The 25,371-nt window shown below is 41.2% G+C and overlaps 1 protein-coding gene across 2 annotated transcripts in view; it reads left to right on the top strand.

The window, feature by feature from the left end:
* The first annotated feature begins 16,420 nt into the window (after positions 1-16,420).
* Positions 16,421-25,371, top strand: part of LOC135238083 (sodium- and chloride-dependent taurine transporter-like) — a 31,690-nt gene continuing 22,739 nt past the window's right edge. Inside the window, exon 1 of one of the 2 annotated variants that reach the window (XM_064305745.1) lies at positions 16,421-16,669. Coding sequence is in view for 1 of the 2 variants with exons in the window: in XM_064305744.1 (XP_064161814.1) it covers positions 23,593-23,603 (11 nt within the window). In the remaining variant the exon portion in view is untranslated. Of the gene's footprint in view, positions 16,670-23,443; positions 23,604-25,371 lie in introns of those variants that run through there. The other variant, XM_064305744.1, reaches the window with a different exon arrangement.

The following is a 25,371-nucleotide window of genomic DNA, read 5'->3' on the forward strand; positions in this document are numbered from 1 at the left end:
TTAAAATTAGATTTCTTGGCTTCAAGGCAAGCGATACAGATGTCATTTTGGCCTTTGGTATAGCTTTAGCACTTTGCTGTTTTAAATTTGCTGGTATTTGCAAAATAAATAAATAAATAAATAAATAAATAAAACATCCATTGGATTCATGTCAAGGCAAATGCAGAACCATGAGAAATTACAGTCTGCATTCTGCATTACACTCCTATCTGAATATTGTTACAGGAATACACTCAGGATATGTATCAATTATACATGCTTGGAGCTGAGTTAAAGTGGATTTTGATAAATGCGCACTTGTTTAACTCATTCAATTATTATGAAGTGAGAGACAGAGGGCCGTGCTGTACATATTTAGTTCACTGTGTGCACTGAAAACATCTGCCTTTTAGCAGATGACTGAGAAATTTAATGTATTCATTTGTAATGGTTGTGACTTTCTATGTAATGCACATGCAACAACACTCATTTTCTCTCTCTCTCTCTCTCTCTCTCTCTCTCTCAGTTTCTCTAGCAGAGGCTTTGAAATGCATGACAGGAAGTTGTGCTTGTAACTGTTTTCTGCAAATGACTTCCTGTCACATTTCCCTCGCAGTGCCGTTGCTGGCAGAACCCACACTGAGAGGATCCGAGAGGACCATCATTGTCCGAGTTACGGCTATCACAGAACACATTTCCTGTGCCGACCAGCACCATTATACAGTGCCGTTGCTTGGTTAGCGACTCCATTACACAGTGCCGGAGCTTGGTTAGCGACTCCATTTAAATACAAGAACATGTACTGCAGCTAAGTACATTCAAATACATTTTCACTTGCTGTTCACTGTGTACCCTCCCCCCTCCTTATCTGCAAAGCAAACACATTACTTGTTGCTGTTTATTTACAAGCACCACATGAAAAATGGAAGTGATTTTTCAGTTTAGCCAATATAGCAGAAATGAAAAAGAGAAAAAAAAAAACTGTAGCAGTGGTTTCCCTTTTTAGTTTCCTGTCCTGCACAGATGGAAATTTACTGAGCAGCTTAGTCAAAAACAAGGCCAGATACAGTACATTCGTGGCTGTTAAAAAAAGGAAATGGATTCGGATCTCGCACAAACACTTTGGGCAATGATAGATAGATCCATTTCTCTACACACACAGAAAGCAACGAGGGAATAAGCACACACACACACACACACACACACACACAAAACAGCTTGTTAAACTCTCCTTAGCATACAGACAAGCACTGAAAATACTGTTCATGTTTTAACAGGTAAACTTGTGACCAGGTAAAATGTTCTCGTGCATTGTTGTTATTTCTTATCCAAATGGGACTTTCATGGAAAAATAAAGGATCAATAAAATATTTGCCACATCATAAACCGAAATTTAAAAAATGGGAACCTCTCCTTTTGAATAGGCTTCTTGAACTAAATGACAGTGTTGTTAGTGTCACTAATTCGATACTTAGAGGCGATGCATTTAAGGAACTCGAGTGCAGCAGTCATATTGAGTTGTGGGGTTGGAGGGTGGGCAGGATGATATATCTGTCTGTTTCTCCTCCTCCTCTCTTCCAGGCATTCCCAGCTGGCTCTCCTGGCAGACTCATCGCCCTTCTGGTGTCTATCAACACCTCGGCACTGCCGGATGGGTGAGACGGCAAACCCATGCAGTTACAGGGACTACGGGGCCCTCATAAATTACCAAAGGCTAATGTGAGAAAACACCAGTTATTATTTCAGATTTGCTTCCTACCTGCTCTCCTGAGGGTAACATGATTGGCTATCAGACACAGGTCAAATAGTTGTTTGAAATAATTAACCCTTCAGACCCTAGAGCAGTGGTTTCCAGCCTCGGACTCTATCCCCCCCCCCACCCCCCCCACCCCCGGTGTTGACTTCAACCAATTGCCATCCCAGAATTTTAACAAGCTGTTAATTTTTCGTAATTATTCATTTCATGTTAATAGGGATTCTTTACTCTCTTAAGCCACGTTATGCTAGAAACGGCAATGCATGACACAAAGAATAACAATTCTGTCTTCACATTGTACTTATTGTGCTCTATTTCTAAGCAATTATATAAAAAGAGAGTTAAAAATGATTTCACAAATCAGATTAAAGACCGGGGTGAATCAATAGGCTTCTATCTGGGGAAAAAATTAACCATTGGGTAGATAATGAAGAAGTCAAAGACCAAGCAGATGATAAGGAGTCACACCTGCATTGTGCTAATACATTAAAGGAAAAACTAATTAAAGAACTTAAACACGTGTCTTGAACAACCAAATTAGGAGCCTGATGACTCACCTCAGTCTTTATTTTTTTCAGTTAAAAAGTCTGTTTCCACTTTTTATGCAGTTGAAATATATCACAATAACTGCAATGTGAATGTGGGGCTTTTATTTTTCATGGTATGCATAGCTATTTCTGATATAATGGGGCTTTAAGAGGGTTAATAATCCTAAATATGAAAAGCACCTAATTAAGAAAAATTCACAGGTGATTAAAATTCTGGCATTGCTAGTGTGGTTGGAACAAAAGCCAGCATACACAGGGGTCCCCAGGACTGAAAACCAGCATACACAGGGGTACCCAGGAACAAATCCAGCATACACAGAGGTCCCTAGGACTGGAAATCAGCATACACAGGGGTCCCCAGGACTGAAAACCAGCATACACAGGGGTCCCCAGGACTGAAAACCAGCATACACAGGGGGCCCCAGGACTGAAAACCAGCATACACAGGGGTGGGAGGGCCACGGTCGGCCAGGATGACTGTGACTCGTTTCACATCTGCACGCCCTGCCGCTCGCTCAGACACTCATATGTGCGCTTCCTCAGCTTCTCGTGACTGGCCTTCCTCCCAGTCAGGTCTGTGCAAGCCCACCCTGCTAACTGTGCTGTGAGGAGCAGCGGCGCCTGACATCTTGTGCTTCAGAGCAGAACACGTGCCAGTCTGCACTCTCACAAATCTATAATGGAGCGTGTACTGATAAATAAGACTGGCCATTCCAGTGTGCAGAGAAAAGGTGGGGATTTAACAAATGTTTTTTTAAATCCCCACCTTTCCAATTAAACAGAGTTCAACGCTGACAAAGGTGTGGCCTAAAATAGTGGTGCCTGGAGCTTTTTTTATTAGAAAGCAAGTGAGCTTACTCATCTCAAAGAATCTGTGTCTCCTCCTCTTTTACTACCTTCTCAATTTTAATGCAACGAATAAAATATAACACTCACAGAAAGAAGTTATTTGAGCAGTATCATGCTTATGCAGATTTATTTTAGGAACAAGGCATTTGAATATTTCAGTTTCGCATTTTGGTCATTAATATGTGGCATATATGGCATGTAGAAAATGTTTTTTATGTACTAATGAAGAGGATGAAAAAAAGAATTGTAATAATATAAACTGAATTTAAAAGCTAATTCAGCTGCTAACAGTATAATTTACCCTTTGAGTGTTATTGGGATAGAGTACTCCACATTTATTTAATAATTCAGGTATATAGTGGTATTCTGTGATCTGCTGAATGATTAAGCCGCATTTTAGCAGAAATCATACATACATGTGCATCAGCTTGCATAGGAGTATTGCAACTGATACTAATTGGATACTGTATGCTGAGGGCAAGGGGCTCCATTCTGGCTCAAGTGCAAGGTGCTCCATTCGAGTTCAAGAGCAAGGTGCTCCATTCTGGCTCAAGTGCAAGGTGCTCCATTCGGGCTCAAGAGCAAGGTGCTCCATTCTGGCACAAGTGCAAGGTGCTCCATTCTGGCTCAAAAGAAAGGTGCTCCATTCTGGCTCAAGTGCAAGGTGCTCCATTCTGGCTCAAGTGCAAGGTGCTCCAAACTGGTTCAAGTGCAAGGTGCTCCAATCCGACTCAAGTGCAAGGTGCTCCATTCTGGCTCAAGCGCAAGATGTTCCATTCTGGCTCAAGCGCTCTGCTAGGCCTCATTGCTCACCTCATTTCTATATAGCACTATAGCAAAGTAAACCATAGACCTTAGATTGGAAATTACTTGAATGCCGATACAAAATTTTGCATGAATTTCTATATGATACTGTAATGTCAGGACATACTCAGGACAGTTTTTTCTGCCATATACTCATAAAAATGTAAAAGTAATATAGCTTGAATCTGATGGCAGCTACTACGATAGGTATGCAATGTTCAAATTTTAAATATGGTGTGTTGGTGTCATACCTGTGTAATATCGTGCTCCAAATCAGCCTCACATGCATGGGTCGGGTCCATGTACCAACCCATCATGAGAAGAAAAGCTTCCTTGATGTAATGAAACCATTTAGTAACTTAACAAATAGTAGCAATACAATACAAATACAAACCTTTGGGTCTTGTGATAAACTTAAAAGTTAGGCTATATTATTTATGGACACAAGCATAAAATTAATTTATCCTGGTGACATTTTGTGCTGTCAAAATTAATTAGTGACATTCTTTTAATAACCTTACCAGGACAATAGAAAATCATCCTGAGGTAGCAACAAATAACAATTTCCCTTGTTCTTCCTGTGCTATGAAAAAGATTAATCTGAATTTAGTATGCAATTTGTAACTCAAACAAGACTTTAGGCACAAAGTCGCTCTGATTTATGATAACTGCCAAAACAGAAACAAACCATGGTGTCAGACAAAGGTTTGTGAAAGAGGCCCATTGAGTTGAATCAGTACTTGAATGGCCTTATAGTCAGGCCTGCACATAATCAAGATTCACCAATAAAAGTCAAACTGACCATTGACTTACCTGTAAAGCACATCCCTACAGGTTGGATGGACATACTAAGATTAAGGAATGGGAAACACTGAAATATGGCCAAGTGAAATGAAGAAATTAATGTGTATGTGTGTGTGTGTGTTTGTTTGTTTGTGTGTGTGTGTGTATGCGTGTGTGCTTGTGCATGTGTGTGTGGGTGTGTGTGTGTTTGTGTGTATGTGCATGTATTTATGCATGCACAAATAAATTTAACCTGCTGGCATTACCATACAATAGTGTATACTTTCTTCTTCTTAATACACAATATAAAATAAAATAATACTAACTTTATCAAATGCTTTCCTGGCGCACATGCCAAATCTGGTCAATCCTTTCCCATTTAGGGACATTTAAAGTATATAACTCAGATGAACATTACTTACATACATTAAGAGGCTTTTGCAGACCTTATCCAGAGCGAGTAAACAAGTGCACAGTTTCATGATGTAGAGGGCAAAGAACACTAGATATAAGTTCTATAACTATGAACACCATAGAGACTTGAAAAATGGCTTAAATGAAGCAAGACATTTGTACCATTTACAATAATATCTTAGATTAGTTCATATTCATAAATTTGGAAGAAATAAAGTGCCACAATTGTCTAGGTAAAAAATCTAAAATGAATTTGCTATTCTTCCTATGGTGCGCAGAAACTGCCACCGTGGGCTATGCATGGCAAATTGTGGTCGGTCACTCACTCACTCACTCATGGACGACCTGAGAGGGACGTTTGGCGGGACGCATGCGCAGGTGGTGCTTCGTTTAGTAGGATGCATGCACAGGTGCATCTCCCAAAATCACCACTTCGCACGGCACTAGATTTTTAAGCACAGCATTTTCGCCTAAAGTTACTTTAGCTAACCCTAACATGTTAGCGTTTCGCCTACTTTAGTTAACCTACTTAGCGCGTACCACCGATACAGATGTATGGACACACGGAGGACAACAAATAATGTTACAGAGATGAGGCCTTGCCATAGCTAGCTAGCTATATAGTTGGCCAAGTTTTACTCATGACACTTTGTACAGATGCACCATGGGTCTGCACGGTTTCGTGCTTGTTTAGTTCGCAATCAAATACTGAGAGATTGCATATATACAGCAGGTTAAAGTATGCATGTCCTTGATCAAAAACTTCTTGGCCACAAGTTCATAAAATCTAAGGGTGGATATGTAGAACTACTAAAGATCTATGAAGCAAAAACTAAGAAGTATACCCAGCGTCTCCAAATCTACCCAAAATGTCAAAATTATGCATTGATGTAAATCACAACATATTCACATATTTCACTACAAATCAACTGTTTTGACTCAAGAAACTCACTGTTGCGTCATTTTAAAGTGGGAATGACAAGCTTTCCATCAGTACAGTGGTCTAAAATAGCTAGGGGTCCAGAAACATATCCAAAATCTCTCCAAAAAGTAATAGCTTTTTGTTCATTGTAAAGTATATAAACGAGCCCCTTATGAAGGTTTAAGATGAAACATTGATATCAGATTTAAAAATAATGCAAAGATATTGTCACACAATGCTGTACAGTACCTAAATGTGTAATAATTAATTCTTGTATGTATTCCTATAATCTGTACTCTTTTATGTTTTCTTGTATGGGGATGGGACGACATGAAAACAATTTTCAACCATCCAACATGTTTTGACAATGGTCCAACTCTCACGTCATCACTGTTGCATGCATCACACAAACTACTAGACTACCAACAAACGCTTACATTACAGTATGAAATATCCTCATTATAAAATATCACTAACCTATTTAAAGACACTCAATTATAAAATAACATTAACCTATTTGAAGAGACTACATCAAAGATAATCTTATCTGTTTTCAGTAGATAGAGACAGAGACGGTAAATCAATGATACAGTTCTATCCGCTTCTGTCTTCCTCCAGAAAACAAAAGAAAAAAAATAGACACCTTTCTTGTAGTTACGAGATAGTAACTCATAATTACAAGATAAGGTGTCTATTTTTTTTCTTTTGTGAATGCAATGCGCTTCCGTACTTCTGGGCATAGCTAAGCCATATGTTTGCTGATAGACCTAGCTGACATCGTGCTTCTTCCGTAGTTAGAAAGCGTATACTCTCACCTACTGAATAAATGGATTGTCAATCAAGCCAGACTGTACTAAAAAGGGCTAAAACGGCGTAAACAACATGTGTGGTATTGCGCACAGCTATTTTGGAAGGCACCCAAGCGTCACAAATGCATGTATATTTCACAAACGGATTGTCCAAGACAGTATATAGCCACTCAATCTCAAAAGCGACATCTCTACACATAAAACCAATGGTAAGGTTGTATATGTATTCAATATTTAGTCCCAGATATTGATTTTAGAATGACATGGCATCATTTCTTTAAACTTCGACATATCTTATCTTTGACATATCTTTGACATATCTTAGGGCTACTGTTGGGTTTACCTTGTTGACGGAATACGATATTTAAGTGGTGAAAGAATATTTTTATGAATGCCCAGATAGACAATATTGTCCATTATGTCATGGGTGGGGGGTGTAGTTGTAGATGAGACTGCAGGGAGGGGGAGCTTGGTAAATGAACGACCAGAGCGACAATGGTGGGGCTGCGAAACTCCGTATTCGGCATAGTTTTCGTGTATCGTCTACTAATGAAACTAAAACAAAGCGTTTCTGTTTTTAACTTGTACTTTGGTTGCAGTAGCACTGAATGTCTGAGTAATCGCCGGCATTCCGACCACTAGGGGCTTTGCGCTAAGAGGTTAATTTCTTAGAGAAAAAAAAGTTCAGCATACATCACAACAACAATACTGAATAAAAAAGATTGAACTCCCATAAATATAGAGAATACTTGTACTAAGGAAAATGAAATCTGGATGAATCGAAAAATCAATAACAAAGGAATGAAAGAACTAAAATGTTTTTTTTTTTAATAACACTATTTTTTTAATAAAAAGGTTTTTAGATTGTATTTAAAATAATAAAGTGACCCATCCTAATGAAATTTGGAGTAGTATTTCAGTCATTGGCCTCCAATCAGCATTATATTACATTACAGGCATTTAGCAGATGCTCTTATCTAGAGAAAATGCTCTGTTCCCTCATGGGGGCCTCATGGAGTAAGTTGGGTGTATGAGTTCAGGAGGTTGTCCCTGGGGGGGCCTCATGGAGTGAGTTGAGGTGTATGAGTTCAGGTCGTCCTTGGGGGGCCTCATGGAGTGAGCTGGGGTGTATGAGTTCAGGAGGTCAGAAATATACTCAGAAACCAGCCTGTGCACAGCCAGTAGAATAATGGCTGGGAACTAGGCTCAGAACTCTAGGGTTGTAGGTTCTCTGGTGGAAATATAATTGTACTTTTCAGCAAAGCAGCACTTTAACTTGAATTGCTTTAGTTAACATACAGCTGTATATGGGATGTATGTAAAATAATATAACGTGTAAATAGTTCTGGATAAGGCATGTGTTCAAAAGTTGATCTGGGGTGGCTTTAGATCAGGAGCTAGAGCTTTGACTCTGAGCTCTAGAGGGTTGTTGGGTCGATTCCTGGATTTCTGGGTGTTGCCAATTGTCCTTGAGCAAGAGGTGATTCACCAAATTTATCTAATTGCTACTGGCAAGCTGGTTGGCACCTTGCATGGCAGCCTTCTGCTGTTGGTGAGTGTGTGAATGGGTGAATCAGTGAATGAGTGAATTGGTGAGTGGGTGAATGGATGAATGAGTGAATAGGTGAGTGGGTGAACGAGAGACTTCCCTTGTATGGCACTTTGTGCTGGAAAACGCACTAAATAAATGCAGTCTATTTACATTTCCATTAGCTTTGGCAAGGAGTCTTGCGACTGAAATTCTGCTCTAACCAGAGGTGGGAGCTAAATCACCTGTGGATCCCTGAGGATTCTCAAAAAATACGCTAAACAGAACAAACTTTTGTTTGTTGAATAATTTTGTTCTGAATACCAGTGGGGAAAAAAAAAGTTTATTTAAGAGTTTTACAGAGAATTTACTGCTGACTAATGGGTTTAAATAGAGGATTTTGAGTGAAGTCTTTTATTGTACCGGGTCTCCATAATAAAAGATTCAACATGCAAATCTTCACTGAAAGAAAAAAGCATATGTTTTACTGGAACACTTTGAGATGAAAAAGAATAACAGCTCAGTGGCAGCTCATTTTCTACATAATAGCAGGTACATCACCCCATTTTAACTGCTGCTCTGCAGTTTTCATTTGCTCATTTTTGTAAACACATCCATAAAATGCTGCTCAGCAAAATGGGAACAACATGACTGAGGATTCCTCAGATGATATTGTGTGTGACAGAAAGAGACAAAAATGCTGAATTAGCAATAAAACACATGGAAGCAATTACGTAGACAGGGGGAAAAGTTGCCAGGAGAATTCTCTTTTTATTTGTTTTAGTAGAGTTGCTTTTAAAAGGGGAATACAGAATGTTCCAGAAAGTGGATGAGGTTTGGGAATGGGGGGTAGATGGAGGGGCAAGGTGTTGGAACACAGCACTACATGGGTAACCCCAGAGCATCCAAACTGCCATTGCTACTGTCAGAAGAACACTACTCTGAATGGTGTGATGGGGTGCTTGCGTTTGATTCAGCACTCACAAATAATCTGTTTAACCTCATAAAGCAAATACACTGTTTATGAAATATGAGGGCCATATGTGATATGACTGTTATAACATTAGCTGCACATTAACCCAGCCGGGTCGGCTGTTTAAATCAAACACTGTGTGGCTACGTACCTAGCTAGCCCAGCCTGGTCGGCTGTTTTATTCAAACACTGTGTGGCTACATACCTAGCTAGCCCAGCCGGGTCGGCTGTTTTAATCAAACACATTCAATGGTCTGTAAACTGAACAATACATACAGAGAAAATTTTGTCCTGGGAATTTCACCCTGCAGCCCTGGCAGTTACACCCTGTCCCAATCTTGCGTGTCAGATCCCAGGTGAAAAGAGGCTAGGTTCGTATCTATAACCCTCCATGTACACTGCCTAGCCAAAAAAAAAGTTGCATACTCTAATATTTCCTTGGACTGCCTTTAGCTTTTATTACAGCGCGCATTCGTTGTGGCATTGTTTCGACAACCTTATGCAACATCACAACATTTATTTCCGTCCAGAAATGCATTATTTTGTATTGTCGACGGGAGAGTGGAACCACTCCATAAAGTCTTCTCCAGCACATCCCGAAGACTTTCAATGGGGTTAAGGTCAGGACTCTCTGGTGGCCAATTCATGTGTGAAAATGATTCCTCATGCTCTCAGAACCATTCTTTCACAATTTGAGCCCGATGAATCTTGGCATTGTCGTCCTGGAATATGCACATGCCGTCAGGGAATAAAAAATCCATTGATGGGATAACCTGGTCATTCAGTACATTCAGGTACATTCAGGTACACAGCTGACTTCATTTTATTGCTGCATAACGTTGCTGAGCCTAGATCTGACCAATTGAAGAAACCCCATCATAACACTGCCTCCAGAGGCTTGTACAGTGGGCACTGTCCAAAGAAATCCAAATCCAAACTCCAACTTTTTTTTTGGCCAGGCAGTGCATGGTACTACTCATAAGGTTGCCAGAATCACTGCTTTATTCAATAATTGCATCTGTACTCAGGTTTTATTTTGACATATGGAAAAGCATGAGTTGCCGTCTGCATGTCTTCTATATAGAGAAACAATTCAATGTTTTTGGCAAAGAGGTGAATTTTTGTGTGTTCAAGGTCTGATGTAACCCTTTTTACTAAAAGAGCTATCAAATATAATAAAAAGGTTGTAGGGGGTATACTAGAAGGTGTGACACTCACTATGGGCTTGAAAATCAGAAGATTCTAGAATCGACCATGGAGCCAGGGAGGACCAAACAATACACCGGAATAGCACACAGAACACAATATCTCCTTTTGGAAGATCAACACTTCCTTTTAATATATAAGTTGTAAACGAAATAAAAAATAGCACATAATACACTTTCATACAGTTCCATTATATTACATTACCCGGGTAATTGAAAAAACAAAACACAATTCTAATTGGCCAAAAATCTCTATTTTCAATACAATCAGATCTCAAATTCCCCACAGTCACTTATTCACAGGTGTAACTCAGACTTTGAAGTTGACACGTATCCCCAGTAATGGATGACAGTTCGGGGTCTGCACCACTGTGGAAGTGGAAAGTGTCTGGCCTACTGCACTGTAGAGTGAGTGGGTTGTGTGTGTGTAGAGTGACAAAGTCCTTGAGATCCTGGTTTTGATCTTCTGCATGCAATTGAGTATCTAGCTTCGGTCCGTTGGGTGATGGCTCGCCATCAATCATCCAATGAGAATCAAGGCTTGCACTCCATGTGTGTCAAAAAAACCTGACCAATGCAAGTACTTCTCGGCAACCATCAACGCCGAGTCCCTCTGGCTGTACTCACGTCAGGTTGTTACATTTAGAAGAGTTAACCGTTCTATTTTAATTAACGTTAATCAACTTTTAGTGTTTTTCGTTCAAGGATAATGGCTCTCAATTTCTGCCGTGGCTCAAAAAGAAGTACACCACGCAGCACATAGGTTTTATCACCGCACAAAACGAAACTGACACCTGATTGGCTGAGCTAGTCTCGAGTTCACATGTAAAAACGTAATAACCTGGAAATGAATACTAATAAAGGGAATAAATGCTTATCTTTTCAGATTAAGTTGTCTGCTTATTTTTTTTTCTTTAAGGTGCATCTATTCACATATCAATCTCCTATTTCTTTCCTTCATTATTGACTATACATTTCCTGTATGTTTTCTTAATATCATTGAACAGATTCTGTCATTTTTCTCCTTTTCCTATTCAGGTTGATTTTACTTAATTTACTGTGTGTGTGTGTGTGTGTATATATATATATATATATATATGTAAGCACTTCTGCTCTTCTAGCTATAAGAACTGCTGCTCTTCTACCTGTAAGCATTTCTGCTCTTCTACCTATAAGCACTTCTACCTGTAAGCATGTCTGCTCTTCTACCTGTAAGCATTTCTGCTCTTCTACCTGTAAGCATTTCTGCTCTTCTACCTGTAAGCATGTCTGCTCTTCTACCTGTAAGCATTTCTGCTCTTCTACCTGTAAGCATTTCTGCTCTTCTACCTGTAAGCATGTCTGCTCTTCTACCTGTAAGCATTTCTGCTCTTCTACCTGTAAGCATTTCTGTTCTTCTACCTGTAAGCACTTCTACCTGTAAGTATGTCTGCTCTTCTACCTGTAAGCATTTCTGTTCTTCTACCTGTAAGCATTTCTGCTCTTCTACCTGTAAGTATTTCTGCTCTTCTACCTGTAAGCACTTCTACCTGTAAGCATGTCTGCTCTTCTACCTGTAAGCATTTCTGCTCTTCTACCTCTAAGTATTTCTGCTCTTCTACCTCTAAGTATTTCTGTTCTTCTACCTGTAAGCATGTCTGCTCTTCTACCTGTAAGCACTTCTACCTGTAAGCATGTCTGCTCTTCTACCTGTAAGCATGTCTGCTGTTCTACCTGTAAGCACTTCTACCTGTAAGCATGTCTGCTGTTCTACCTGTAAGCATGTCTGCTGTTCTACCTGTAAGAATTTCTGCTCTTCTACCTGTAAGCATGTCTGCTCTTCTACCTGTAAGCACTTCTCCCTGTAAGCATGTCTGCTCTTCTACCTGTAAGCATGTCTGCTCTTCTACCTGTAAGCATTTCTGCTCTTCTACCTGTAAGCATTTCTGCTCTTCTACCTGTAAGCATGTCTGCTCTTCTACCTGTAAGCATTTCTGCTCTTCTACCTGTAAGCATTTCTGCTCTTCTACCTGTAAGCATGTCTGCACTTCTACCTGTAAGCACTTCTACCTGTAAGCATGTCTGCTCTTCTACCTGTAAGCATGTCTGCTCTTCTACCTGTAAGCATTTCTGCTCTTCTACCTGTAAGTACTTCTCCCTGTAAGCATTTCTGCTCTTCTACCTGTAAGTACTTCTCCCTGTAAGCATGTCTGCTGTTCTACCTGTAAGCATTTCTGCTCTTCTACCTGTAAGCATGTCTGCTCTTCTACCTGTAAGTATTTCTGCTCTTCTGCCTGTAAGCATGTCTGTTCTTCTACCTGTAAGCATTTCTGCTCTTCTACCTGTAAGCACTTCTCCCTGTAAGCACTTCTGCTCTTCTACCTGTAAGCATGTCTGCTCTTCTACCTGTAAGCATTTCTATCTCAGCAGCCACACAGCTGCAGCTATCAGAAAAGGTCAGCTCATTTATCGAAGGTCCTTACATTTTAGTTCCCTTTTTTTTAAAAAACCACATGACAATGTCAAAATGCGGATATAAAATAACTCTATTTCGAAACTGAATCAAAAGAAGGAAGTACAATATAGGAATGAAAAAGTTTTACTGTTTGTAAATATTTTGGGAAGGAAAATATGGTTCTTTGCTTTCAAAATGAACCCTGAGTGATATAGGTGACATCTCAAGCTGGTAAGATAAGACCTTGCAAATGTCCACCAAACATAAAAACAGGAAGTCCTGAAGTACTGCTGTGGATGCTGGTTTTCATTCCAACCATAACCCTTGTTTCTAGAAGTTGTTCATTCCAGTACGAGTACATAGTTTTCAGCCATGGCCCATGATTTAAACAAAAATGTCAGGTCAACTGAACAAAGAAGGAAGCCCTGGACGAGATCGGCTGTTGTTGCGCACCACTTTTTAAAAAAAGTGCAATCAGGAACTGGAGCAGCGAGTGGAAAACGCAAAATCATTCCAGTCCTTCCTGGGCCTTTCTGCATGGAGTTTGCATGTTCTGTTTGCATGTTTGCCTGCATAGGTTTCCTCCAGGTACTCTGGTTTGCTCCCACAGTCCGAAAACATGCAGGTAGTCTAATTGCAGACTCTAAGTTGCCCACAGGTATGAGTGTGAGTGCCTGGTCTGTATGCCCTGTGATAGATTGGTGGCCTTTCCAGGGTGTATTCCTGCCTCTCTCCCAATGAATGCTGGGATAGGCTCCAGCACCCTCTGTGACCCTTCCCAGGATAAGCGGGTATAGATAATGGATGGATTGATGTTCAATGCAGAATGGACGCCATAGTTTTTGCTATGTCTGAGCTGCCTCAGCCAATGCTTAAATGGTGATGCCCTTTGATGTGGTCAGTGTTTCATTTCACATTGAAGCACGGCCTTGATTTATTCCGTCTCTGGTGAGCAAATACTGTAATGCCATAATATTTTGAGATTTGCCTGGTAGGGTTCACCCCCACCTTGCTAATCCCGAGGCTGCACTGGCTCGACAGAAGGAGCCACGTGACCAGGCCACCTGCTCATGCAGAGCAGTGGCTTCAAAGTGTAGCTAAAGAAACATGACAGGGAAATTTAAATGAAAACACATTCAAATTCAAATTCAAATATCAAGAATTTTCCTCTGGTATCTTTGGAGAGAGAAAAAAACTTTTACACCCCCCCCCACCGCACCCCACAGACCACACACATAAACATTCAAAATCTGCAAGAGGAATATAATTTGCATTTAAGAATTAGAATGACGGCCAATTAGCCCTGGGCTCAAAGTGCATCTGTGAAAAGTGATGGATACAAGACATAGTAATACCACTCTCAATGAGATACTACTGTTTCCATAATTATCAAATGAGAATCAAATCATTAAAATACAATTTGGCTATCATGTATTACTCATTTTCAAGTGAGACATTGAGTATCTTGGTCTAGCTCTAGAATGGGCCTTTTCTGGCTAACATACCTGTTAACATACCTCAATATAAGAATTTTAATCTATACAAATCATTCTGGCAAAAAACTGTTAAATGAATAGCCATCCACAATTCAAATTCTTTAACTTGAATGAAAAACGAATGTTCTAATGCCATTCCTGCAATGGCCCATGTGATTTTATGGTGATGTTCAAGGGACATCAAGAAAACTTGTGTAGGCCTACATGCTGGGAACATTTACCCTAATATTTTTGATATCTGAAATCAGCTGGTTGAGATATAGTATAATCTGTCACACACCATTTAATAACCTTGTCCATTATGTTTAATTAGGATTACCCACGTGTAGGTATAGATGTATAAATGGGAATGAAGCACTGTTGGATCATGTGTGCTCAAAAAGCAAAATACCTCCTGTCGTGCAACTAATGTCACAACAAGGGCTTGATGCAGTGATTGTTTTGGGACTATTTTCACTTATTTATTATTTCCCAGGTGGAATTGTGCTGCATATTTTCACACTGGACCTATCCATCCTTTCGATTTGCCTAAAATGACGAACATCGACTCAGTGATGTTACTGACTCAAGTGATGTAACTGACGGTGAGTCTGTAGGCCACTGACTCCAGGGTTGAGTCTGGTTATGGCCACTGACTCCAGGTGAGTCTGCTAGGCACTGACTCAGGTTGAGTATGGTTATGGCCACTGACTTCAGGGTTGAGTCTGGTTATGGCCACTGACTCAGGGTTGAGTCTGGTTATGGCCACTGACTCCAGGGTTGAGTCTGGTTATGGCCAGACTAGGTGAGTCTGCAGGCACTGATCCAGGTGAGTCTGGTTATGGTCAGTGACTCCAGGGTTGAGTCTGGTTATGGCCACTGACTCCAGGGTTGAGTCTGGTTATGGCCAGTGACTCCAGGGTTGAGTCTGGTTATGGCCACTGACTCCAGGGTTGAGTCTGGTTATGGTCAGTGACTCCAGGGTTGAGTCTGGTTATGGCCACTGACTCCAGGGTTGAGTCTGGTTATGGTCAGTGACTCCAGGGTTGAGTATGTTTATGGTCACTGATGATCACTGCGAGGTAATTTCTGAAGAATGAACTCAAGAAATAACGAGCCAATTAAATCAATTTTCTCCATGGTTCACTGGCACATGGCAGTGGTCTAACTACATCAGAAAACCAGTGTTTTGGCACTTGTTTTAACTTAGATATTTTAGTAGTGTCAGTGTGAGAATGTGTTCAAAATGAAACTGACTGTGTTTTAGTCTGTTATCATTTTCAAACATAGGCTATGAGTGATCCACATTGGATATGTAGGCTACGAGCAAAACTAATAAAATAAAAATAAAACTTCCCTAGGATAAAAAGTAAGACTAAAAACAAATCACGAACATAGTAATATTTGTTATACTTAAATGTTCAACGGAGATGAGCGGTCTTCACAATAACCAGGAAATGTCCTTTCAAAATTGAAATAGCCAGCTGCTATTGCTGTTGTAGGATTTTATATGCTGCCATTGCAATTTTTCATGTTTTGATCAGGAAATGTAATAATCTACTGTCCACAAATAAGATGCGTTAAAATGGCACACAAAACAATGAACAAGTTTTGCATCCGAAGACTCCAGTCGCACGAGTAACCCCAACATAGCGCACTATTGCACATTCGCTTTTATTTGCACTTTCAGACATAGATGATACCAGGTAGTGCAAATAGTAAAAAGCGGGGAAATGCGACATCCTATTCGAGCCTAATATTCGACAGCTATTGAGTGCACAAACTGGAACCATACAGTTTAATGTAGGAACCATACAGTTTAATGTATAAAAACGAAACCCACGCTTTTTTGTGTCACATGGGGGGCGGGCGGAGGGTACTTTTCCATCAGTCCTCTCAGCAGCTTCCTCGTGAATGCGCGCATGTTTGCATGTGCTCGAATGAAGAAGCCCGGAGCAGCGCCGATTTGCGTGAACTGTCACTTTAAGAAGACACTCTCCTGTTGCACGGGAGGCAGGCCGGTGTTTTTCCACTCTCCTGTCTAATGGTCACCCATTTTAAGAGACAAAGGTCAGAAAGAAAAGCTTATAAATTAAATTTACGGCTGTAATTCTCCTATTCAACACTCAGCCACCGCACAATAGACAAGGGACAGCTCACTTCCAAAGGAATAAAAGGACACCATTACAGGTAACGGAACATCGGCAAAACACATACATTTCACTGAAAACCACTTAACACAGGACAAAGATTTGATTTTTGGGGTAATATTCCCCCCTTTGAGTTGCTTAAGTTCTTAATTCAATACGTAATGAAATTAGCATAATTATTATTTTTTTGTCCTGCAAGTAGCCATTTAAAAAAAACCATTCAGGTTGCAATTAAGATTAATTTGTAGTCCATTATTACAGTATATGTATAATCTTTCGCAGAAGTTTCGTTTTGATTGACTTTGTCATAAAAGTAAAATGTTTCATTTGAAAAGACTAGCTGCTGATTCGCAACAAGGAAAACGTTGCTTCTTAAACACTGATGATGTACCATGAACAATAGGTAGAGGATGCTACGTCAATTTAACAGGTTTTTCAAAAATGTAAGTATTCATGTTATACGAAACCACACGTGAGCATCTAAATGCTGTCTTGAGTGTATTTACACATACTTTAAACGAGCCATATGCCATTAATACATGTCTATACAGATAGCATACAATAGGGATGCAGGTATAAAAAAAATGCTCACAGGACCACATGCGTACGAAATCGCCAAGATAGATGTATGCTTAAGATTAGATACATTTTAGGTTGTTCACATTCTCGATTTTTATTGATTTTCTGTAATTGTGTGACAACACCAGAAGGGCTTTGTTCAATTCCCTCTATCGCCGTGGTATAGAAATGACCTGCCTATTAACGACGAAGTGATCTTTGGTTACAGTCACCGGCTACATAAATAATGGAAGTTAAGAGGATTAAATTCCTTGGGTATTATAAAACATGAAATGTGTGTCTACGTACACAGCTGTCTGCTTTTTCCTTGAGTGTGGTACTCGTGGAGAAGATACAGTCATATGTATAGCGTTATACAACTACGCCCGCTATTGTTCGTTTCTGCATGAAAAGGATGTCAACGATTTTACAGTCCTCATTACACGTGCGTGGCTGTATTAATGACACTATTTTCTCAATTGTGAAAACTGTGTAGGTAGTATTTGTACTTGGCATTTAGATTGGTCCATTTCATGAACGCGATTCTGTCTTTCAAACCGCTCTTTTATCCCTTTGTCCGAGACCCGTGCGTGACCGAAGATGCGCTTTTATGCGTTTATCGCCTGGTGACACCGCTACAAACACGTATACGGTTCAAATATTTACTGTACTACCTGAACAGAGAAATGAAATCTTGCTTTCTGCAAAATGAAGGCCTTGCTGAAATGGAATTATGTCTTGGTTGTTGCCTTATTTGGTGAGGCTGCGTTAACATTGAGAAGCGCGTTCGCCAGCGTTTCCTTGTGTGGATAGGGTTTGTATTCGCGGCTTAAACCACGACGTGAATTTCGGATTCATTTTTTGGCTGCACGGCTCTGTTTAAACAGATCTTTTCCTTTGGGGTTAATGCGACTGGAAGGTACTTTTAAACAGAAGAACCTAAATGCTGACCGCGTTCTGGGGGAAATAAATGTTAACAAATAGTCAAATTGATAAATCACCATGCACATTCAACCTGTCCCCTTTGTAGTAAATTATCTGAGGATCAAGTTAAAGAATTATTCTTTGTGAATTTGTTTGGAGCAGACAATTCTGTAGCGTTCAGTGCCACTGCCCGTTTTGTCCATACCAGTCAGCTGCTATTGTCTGTTAGGTAGGCTATAGGTACCCTATTAGCTCTAGATTTTAGTATCTTGTTTCTGGTCAATATCATCTAAAACACACGGGGATAATTCTTGTGAAACAGACGGGATGAAACGACTTCAAGCAGGGAACAAGCATTAAAGTAAGCTTAATTGGATCAATACTCTATGTTTTGCATTATGATAGGTGTGGCGTTTTTAATTCAAATGGTTACTGGCGATACTTTGGTTGCCTGTTATGTAGCTATTCAAAATGGTTGTCATATGAAGTTCATTATTATGTCGTATCAGGAAATCAGCCCGTATATCAACAGTTCATATATTAGCGGTTCATTTCATACTTCGGGTCAGTTCACTCGTGGGAATATGCATTTTAATTTCATTGAGTGTATTTTATTTTTTATGTACATTCAGTCATTTGATCCGCTGCGTAACTATTCAGTCACTTTCTCTTGTTTGCTTCTCCTTGACAGCAATTTGTTGCTTTACGACGTTAAGCAGTCACTAGGCATAAAACATTTACGCAGAGGCTGCATGGATTATTTACCCGTGAGACGTCTTGCTTCTGAGACAACGCATCATTCGACGCTTTCATTTGTCTCCGCTTTAAGCCAGTTGCCATGGCGGCTATGGAAATGTTTGGAGCTCAGGCTTTTAAAGCAACATGTTCGATATACGGGTTCTTATGCTAATATGATCTCGGTTATTACGGGAGGTTCGGGTGCACTGTTGTGAACAAAAAATACACCCGGTGCCTGCTTTGACTTTTGAAATTAAGGTGAATAACCACTCAGAGCGCCCCTTGCATTTTAGCATCTCGGCAATACCATTGACCGTTAATGGTATTCAGACGGGATTAGCATAGGCTATATGTAGCTCATTTAAAATCGTGGGACTGTGTTCAAAAGAGCAGAGTAAGATGCTTGCATACATAATATCCTTCTTTCCAAATATATGTTTCCAAAATATATATGCGTTTATCTGCCTATTGCATCTTGATATGTAGCCATCAATTTAAATTTGAGCTGTTGAAGAGACAGAGAACCACAAAGATTGCATAGCCCCGTTACGCTAAGTAAATTGTCAACTATACTGTCAACAATAACAGAATCTCTAGTGAAGTCCCGTGTAGGTCAGTAGACAGGCTGTGTCTTCTGAGAAATGTGGGAGGTCGTTTTCCAAGTCAGGCCTAAACGCATAAATCTGTTACATAATGGGCAGGGCCCTTGCTGCTTTACCGTAAGGAAATGAAGAAGCCCATTATAGAAGGCCACAAGACTGCCGTCTTCTGGGCACACATGCGTCCTGCTTTTAAATACATTTTAATCTACGCCGTTGAAGACTTAACTGTGAAGCTAATAAGATGTATTTGAGGGGGTTGACAGCAATGTCAGCTATATTTGGTCACCTGCTCTTTTTTGTTCTCACCTTCCCCCTGCCATTGGCTCTGGGGAACGGCTGCTTAGTACTTCATTACCTGGCAAAGCCCAGAGCCTGATGAATTAGACGTTTTGTGGTTTGGACTTTGGTTTGGTCACACAACATAGACCATGCTGTAAGTTTCTCTCCATATGGATGTCTGTTAGGCTGAAAGCAAGAGCTATAATGTAACACATTGAAAAACAAAGAATGTGCAACATAAAATGATTATGTCTGTATGATTGCATTGTTTCCTGTTTGGGGCTGTGAACTTCCACATTTCTGTGTGCTGTATGTCTTGCATTGATACCCGAAGCCATACAGAAAGTAAATGACTAAAGTACAGCATTGGCAGTATGCTGGGTAAAGTGTGGTTTCTCTAGGAGATTGTGTTTCTTTGAAAATAAATGTGACCTTTAATCTGGGAAAATCACTCCAATTTCATACCTGTTCAAAAGTCAAGCAACATTATGGCTATATTTGGCATGGTAAACTAGAATCTAATGATCAACCTTTTTTTTTGTAAAACACAAAAGAACCACATATCTTCATGACATGTAGAACTGAGCTGAGCCAACACCCCTAATTGACCTGAGATCATTCTCTTCCCCTATACTTCATTATTTATTTGTTTATTATTTATTTTCTTTGAGAGCTGCTGACATCCTCTGTGAAGGAAAAGGGGTTTGAGGGGGTCCCTTCCACCATTTTAATGAACCCCATCAAAGGATTTTAAGTACTTGTGTCCCATTCATACCAGTGTGGCACTGAGACCCCCAACTATGCAGTGCACAAGTCTGGTCTCAGGGTCACTCTTTCACTGTCGTCACGGCGACTCGCCCAGAACAGGAACACTCGGAGCCACAAAGTGAAGCTACGGCACACGCTGCACTATCGCCGCAGAACAAAGTAGAGAGTGACAGGTAGCGTTTGCAGCTGCTGTTCTCGGTGATGGTATTTTTAATCATTTATTTTTTTATTGCTCTGCAGCCTCCTCCGTGGCTGTGAGGGGCGGGCGTCAGTTGGGCCCATCGCGCAGGGCTCGGCTGGATGTGCCTACACGCCCAAGATAAAGTCATAGAAGGTGTGATAGCTTGTGTGCGGACGCAAGCGTGCGGTTAAAGCAGTAAGGTGTGTCCGTGCTGTGAGTGAGTGAGGATGAGTTTGAGTTATGGAAATAAATTAGTCAGAACATGGGCGATATCCCAAATCATTTCTGCAGCTAGTTCATACTTGTGAATTTGTGAATCTTAGGTGGCTTCGATGAAATTGGATTTGATGGCTTTCATAGGTGTGGTTAGTGCTTTCCCGGATTTGTAATTTATGTCAGTTGTTCTGAGAAGTTAAAAATATTGCTTCAGTTTTTATTTCATATTTAAAATTACAAGAGTGTGGTTATGTTTAACCATTAAAACACCTGTAATGTCAAAGGAAACCCTTGCAGAAATAATTGAGTATAGTGTCATATAGTTTAACCGTGCAGAATTTGGAACTATTTGGAAAGTTTGACATTGAATGTACATAGTAGAATGTAATTTAAAGAATACACTACGTGGCCCGAAGTATGTGGACACCTAACATCCAACGTCTCATACAAAAAATATGGGCATTAATATGGAGTTGGTCCACCTTTTGCTACTATAACAACCTCCACCCTTCTGGGAAGGTTTTATACTAGATGTTGGAGCATTGCTGCAGGGATTTGATTCCATTCAGCCAGAAGAACATTAGTGAGATCAGGCTCTGATTGGGCGATTAGGCCTGACTCGTGGTTGGCTTTACAATTCATCCCCAAGGTGTTGGATGGGGTTGAGGTTTAGGGCTCTGTGCAGGCCAGTCAAGTTCTTTCACACATTTCTAAACCAAACCATTTCTGTATGGACCTCGCTGTGTACCCGGGGGCATTGTCATGCTGAAACAGGAGAGAGCCTTCCCCAAACTTTTGGGGAAGTACAGAATCGTCTAGAATGTGATTATATGATTTAGCATTAAGATTCACCTTCACTGGAACTAAGGGGCCTAGCCCAAACCAGGAAAACCAGCCCCAGACCAAGGGGTGTCCAGATACTTTTGGTCATATAGTGTATTTTAGTTTAATGTACTATAATAATATGTTCCATTTAGGTAAGGCAAATCTCATGCAGCAAACAGAACTGTTCGAAATGTTGGACTTTGATCCCTCAAAGAAAGATAAACAACGGACACTCATGGTGGACAACATATGGGGCATAAAAAAACAGAAAGCTTGGCATGGCTAAAAGTGGCTAAGGGTAACTAACGGTCACTCAAAAGAGAGCCCCATCTGAGAGACCGTACCCTACCCCTCCTCCTGAAATGTTTAGAAAATGTAGAAATGTAGAAATATCCCGTCTCGTGTGCTTTTTGCTACATTTAAGCCACGTGCCCTCACGAAAGAGGCTGAGGGTGAGTTCCAGGAGTGGCCGTGAAATCAGGAGAGCTGGCAGAACTTTTCCCAGGGTCCCCGGCTCGTGTGCAGGAATGCGGGGCGAGGAGGAGGAAGGAGGAGGAAGGGGTTTAATGGGCAGGCCCTCAGGAAGTGTGCTGGCTCTTAAAATAGGGACATTATGTAAGAGCAGCGAGGCTCACATGGACGCCCGACCCAAGGTCTCCCAGGACGCCCACTACCACAGAACGCACATTCGTTTGAGTTAAATGGCCAAATCTTCCGTGGCCGTGAAACGTGATACGCAGTAACACTGATATTCAGACCGATCATTACGTGCTTCCGGATGATGGATGTACTGATAGATTCTGTGAGGCTTGGTTTAAAAAAAAATCACAACGCATGAAAGCAGTGAACTTTCAGAAACAATGCCTATTGTGTATGGACCCACAGGACTGCCAAATAATGCCTGTTTTTTTAATGTTTTTTTTTTTTACTTCTGTTTGACAATGGGGTAGAATGGCCCTTTATCTGGGTGTGGGTAATTAAGAGGAAACCTGAGATGTCTTACAAGTGCAATGGAGACCTAGGGTTCTTTTTTTAAGTCACCTTAAAATAAAAGTTGGGTTTCACTTTAACCAGTCACCCGACTTTGACTGTATCTAACTGTGGAACTGCGTTGTTGTGAGTTTTTGTGCTAGACATGGGCCAGCGTGGTATTTGTGTTTTGTTCTCTCAAAGTCAGCTCATTTTTGTGCTAATGCTGATGTGTAAGCAACATTTCAACAGAGCGCTTCATTGTTATTTTGTCACTTCTCCCATTCCTTGCCACAAGCTTCAGATAAAGACTACAGTTGATGCACAATGCTCCTTTTTGTTAGCAACCACAGTTCATGTCTCAAATGCACAGACTGTGCTACTGATAATGCACTGTTTTGTAATGTCGCTGACTCTGGATCACACTGAGCTGAAGAAAGGCGAGCGTAATAAACTGATATTGGTGCGTTTAAAAATGCCACATTTCTCCGTACGGTTCAGGTGGAGCCGTGGCCACTTTGAAAGCCGTCTGTGGAAACGAAACGCTCGGGGGTGTGGATTGCAGGCTCCTTCTCGATCCTCCAGTCTGTCTGTGCCTTGAATTACAAGCGCACGCGATACGCGCGCCGCGGGCTTGCAAGCGCACGCGGTACGCGCGCAGCGGGCTGCCCCTCCACCAGTGGCGCGCTGGGGAAGTGGAAATTTACAGTCCGGTGAGCGGTTAGATCGAGGCGTGTCGTCCCAGTGCTCGAGAGCTGTGCTCAATCTGCATTTAATTGTCTTTAGTTTGGGGGAGGATCCTCTTGTGTCAGGTCCACTTACAGTGAGCCGGGAACGCATTAAAGCGTTCGGGACAGTTATGGTGACAGCTGAGAACGCAGAACAGTCCACACAACCGCTGCCATGAAGGACATGTGAGTAGAATTTCAATGACCTGACACGGAATTTCTTTTATTTATATTGCAATTACGTTGATTCATTCAAACTGTCTGTTATACCACTTGTGATTTACCTTTTACATTTAAAAGGCTGCTGGTTAGTTTTTCCCTTCATGCTACTAGACCGGTTGCGTGTGAGCGATCCATATTTTCAGCACTCTTTCTCATTGGAGTTCTTTATGCAGTTTTAAGTTTCTTTGTTTTTTCAACTGCTGTTGGAAGAGTAAAAAGAAAAATTGAAATCTCTGCCTTTTCCCTTGAGTCAGTGTTTGGAGACCTTTTCTGACTCAAAGGGGTTCCGGTGAAGTGTGTGTTCGCGGTGTTTATCAGCCGGCTTGGCTATTTTCAGAAGCGTATCTGTAACGTGGAGATAACGTGAGCAGGGGACCCTTTCCTAACATGTTGCCCGCGGAAAGGCCGTTTTCTCTCGCGCACGGAGAGAGCGGGGGGAACGGGAGGCCGGGCTCCACGGCGATTTTACACGGTTATGTAACGGCCGGTGTTGACGGCTACGCGGCTTGCGTGTGCAGCCGCGCTGAAAGCACGTACAGCCGAAGGATTATGCGTACTGTACACTGCAGAAAAAAACAGAAACAGGCACACGAGACTGTGATAAGTATTCCATCTGATCAGAAGGGCTATTTTTAGGCGATCGTCCCATTCTCGCTGGGAAAACCAGCTCTTAAGCGCAAATCATGCAGGAGGATTATGGCGAGTTGAAGAGCAAAGCCGTTCCTTTAACTCAGCGTACCCTTACCATTCACAATAGGCAGGTAGCTCTGGTTCTTCTGTGACAGTTGGGCTGGTACTGAAAACAAGTTTTTTCTCACCTGTCTCAGAGCCAGAGAAGTATCTCAAATGAATCTCAAATTTGTGTGGCAAGAGACTGGAATGACAGATTAGTTCCTTCACTTTCGCGATGGCCAGTGGACGGTTTGGATATTTGTGGCGGCTGACGTACGATGCCAAATGCGTTTCGGTTTTGAGCGTCACTTTTCTCCGTCACTCGAGACAAACTCGCATCCTTGCAACCGGAGAGCAGATTGAGAAATGTATGAGGGAGAACAAGAAAAGAATCTGTGCAGAGAGTGGCTTGTTTTTGGCGGTATAAGGTACGCTCACGCCCGAACGAACACAGCTTAGACTCCTGGAACCACCACATACGGGTGATACTTCAGGGTTCAGACTGGAACAATTAAGTCCTGTGTTTGCATCTTGCCCCTCTCAGGAATTATAATGCATCACACGTAGAAGAAGGCTTTTTCATACAGTTCACTTCCAGTACAGTGATTTCTCATACATCCTCTGCCGCAGTTTAGCTTGATTTCGGGCGTACATTTCGGACCAAATGTTGATGGCTAACAAGGCGGTTTGCTGTCACAGTTTTTCAGTACAGTCAGAGCAAGCTGTGTATAGACTCGATTCTCAGTTTCCCCGGTTTGGATTTTTTGGATCAACCCCCGAAATCCTTGGAATCCGATTCCATGGCGTTTGTCGCAATTCTGTTTCATCGTGGAAGCAGTTTGTTCTCAAAAGAGTAGAGAAGCCTCTGGAATCTGTTAGCCGGAAGCAGTGGCCAGCTTCTCGTTGAGGTTCACTGCTGCCCAAGTATTTCGCATGTTGGTAACCCTGTCCTCAGGATTGTGGGCATGAACCTCTGCCATTTTTTTTAGCTCGTTGTTTGAAATGCAACACCTATGCCTGTAATAACAGTTCCTTCTTGGAAAAGAGTCTTGGCTGTGTA

This window comes from Anguilla rostrata, chromosome 13, assembly GCF_018555375.3.
Source record: "Anguilla rostrata isolate EN2019 chromosome 13, ASM1855537v3, whole genome shotgun sequence".
Lineage (NCBI taxonomy): Eukaryota > Metazoa > Chordata > Actinopteri > Anguilliformes > Anguillidae > Anguilla > Anguilla rostrata.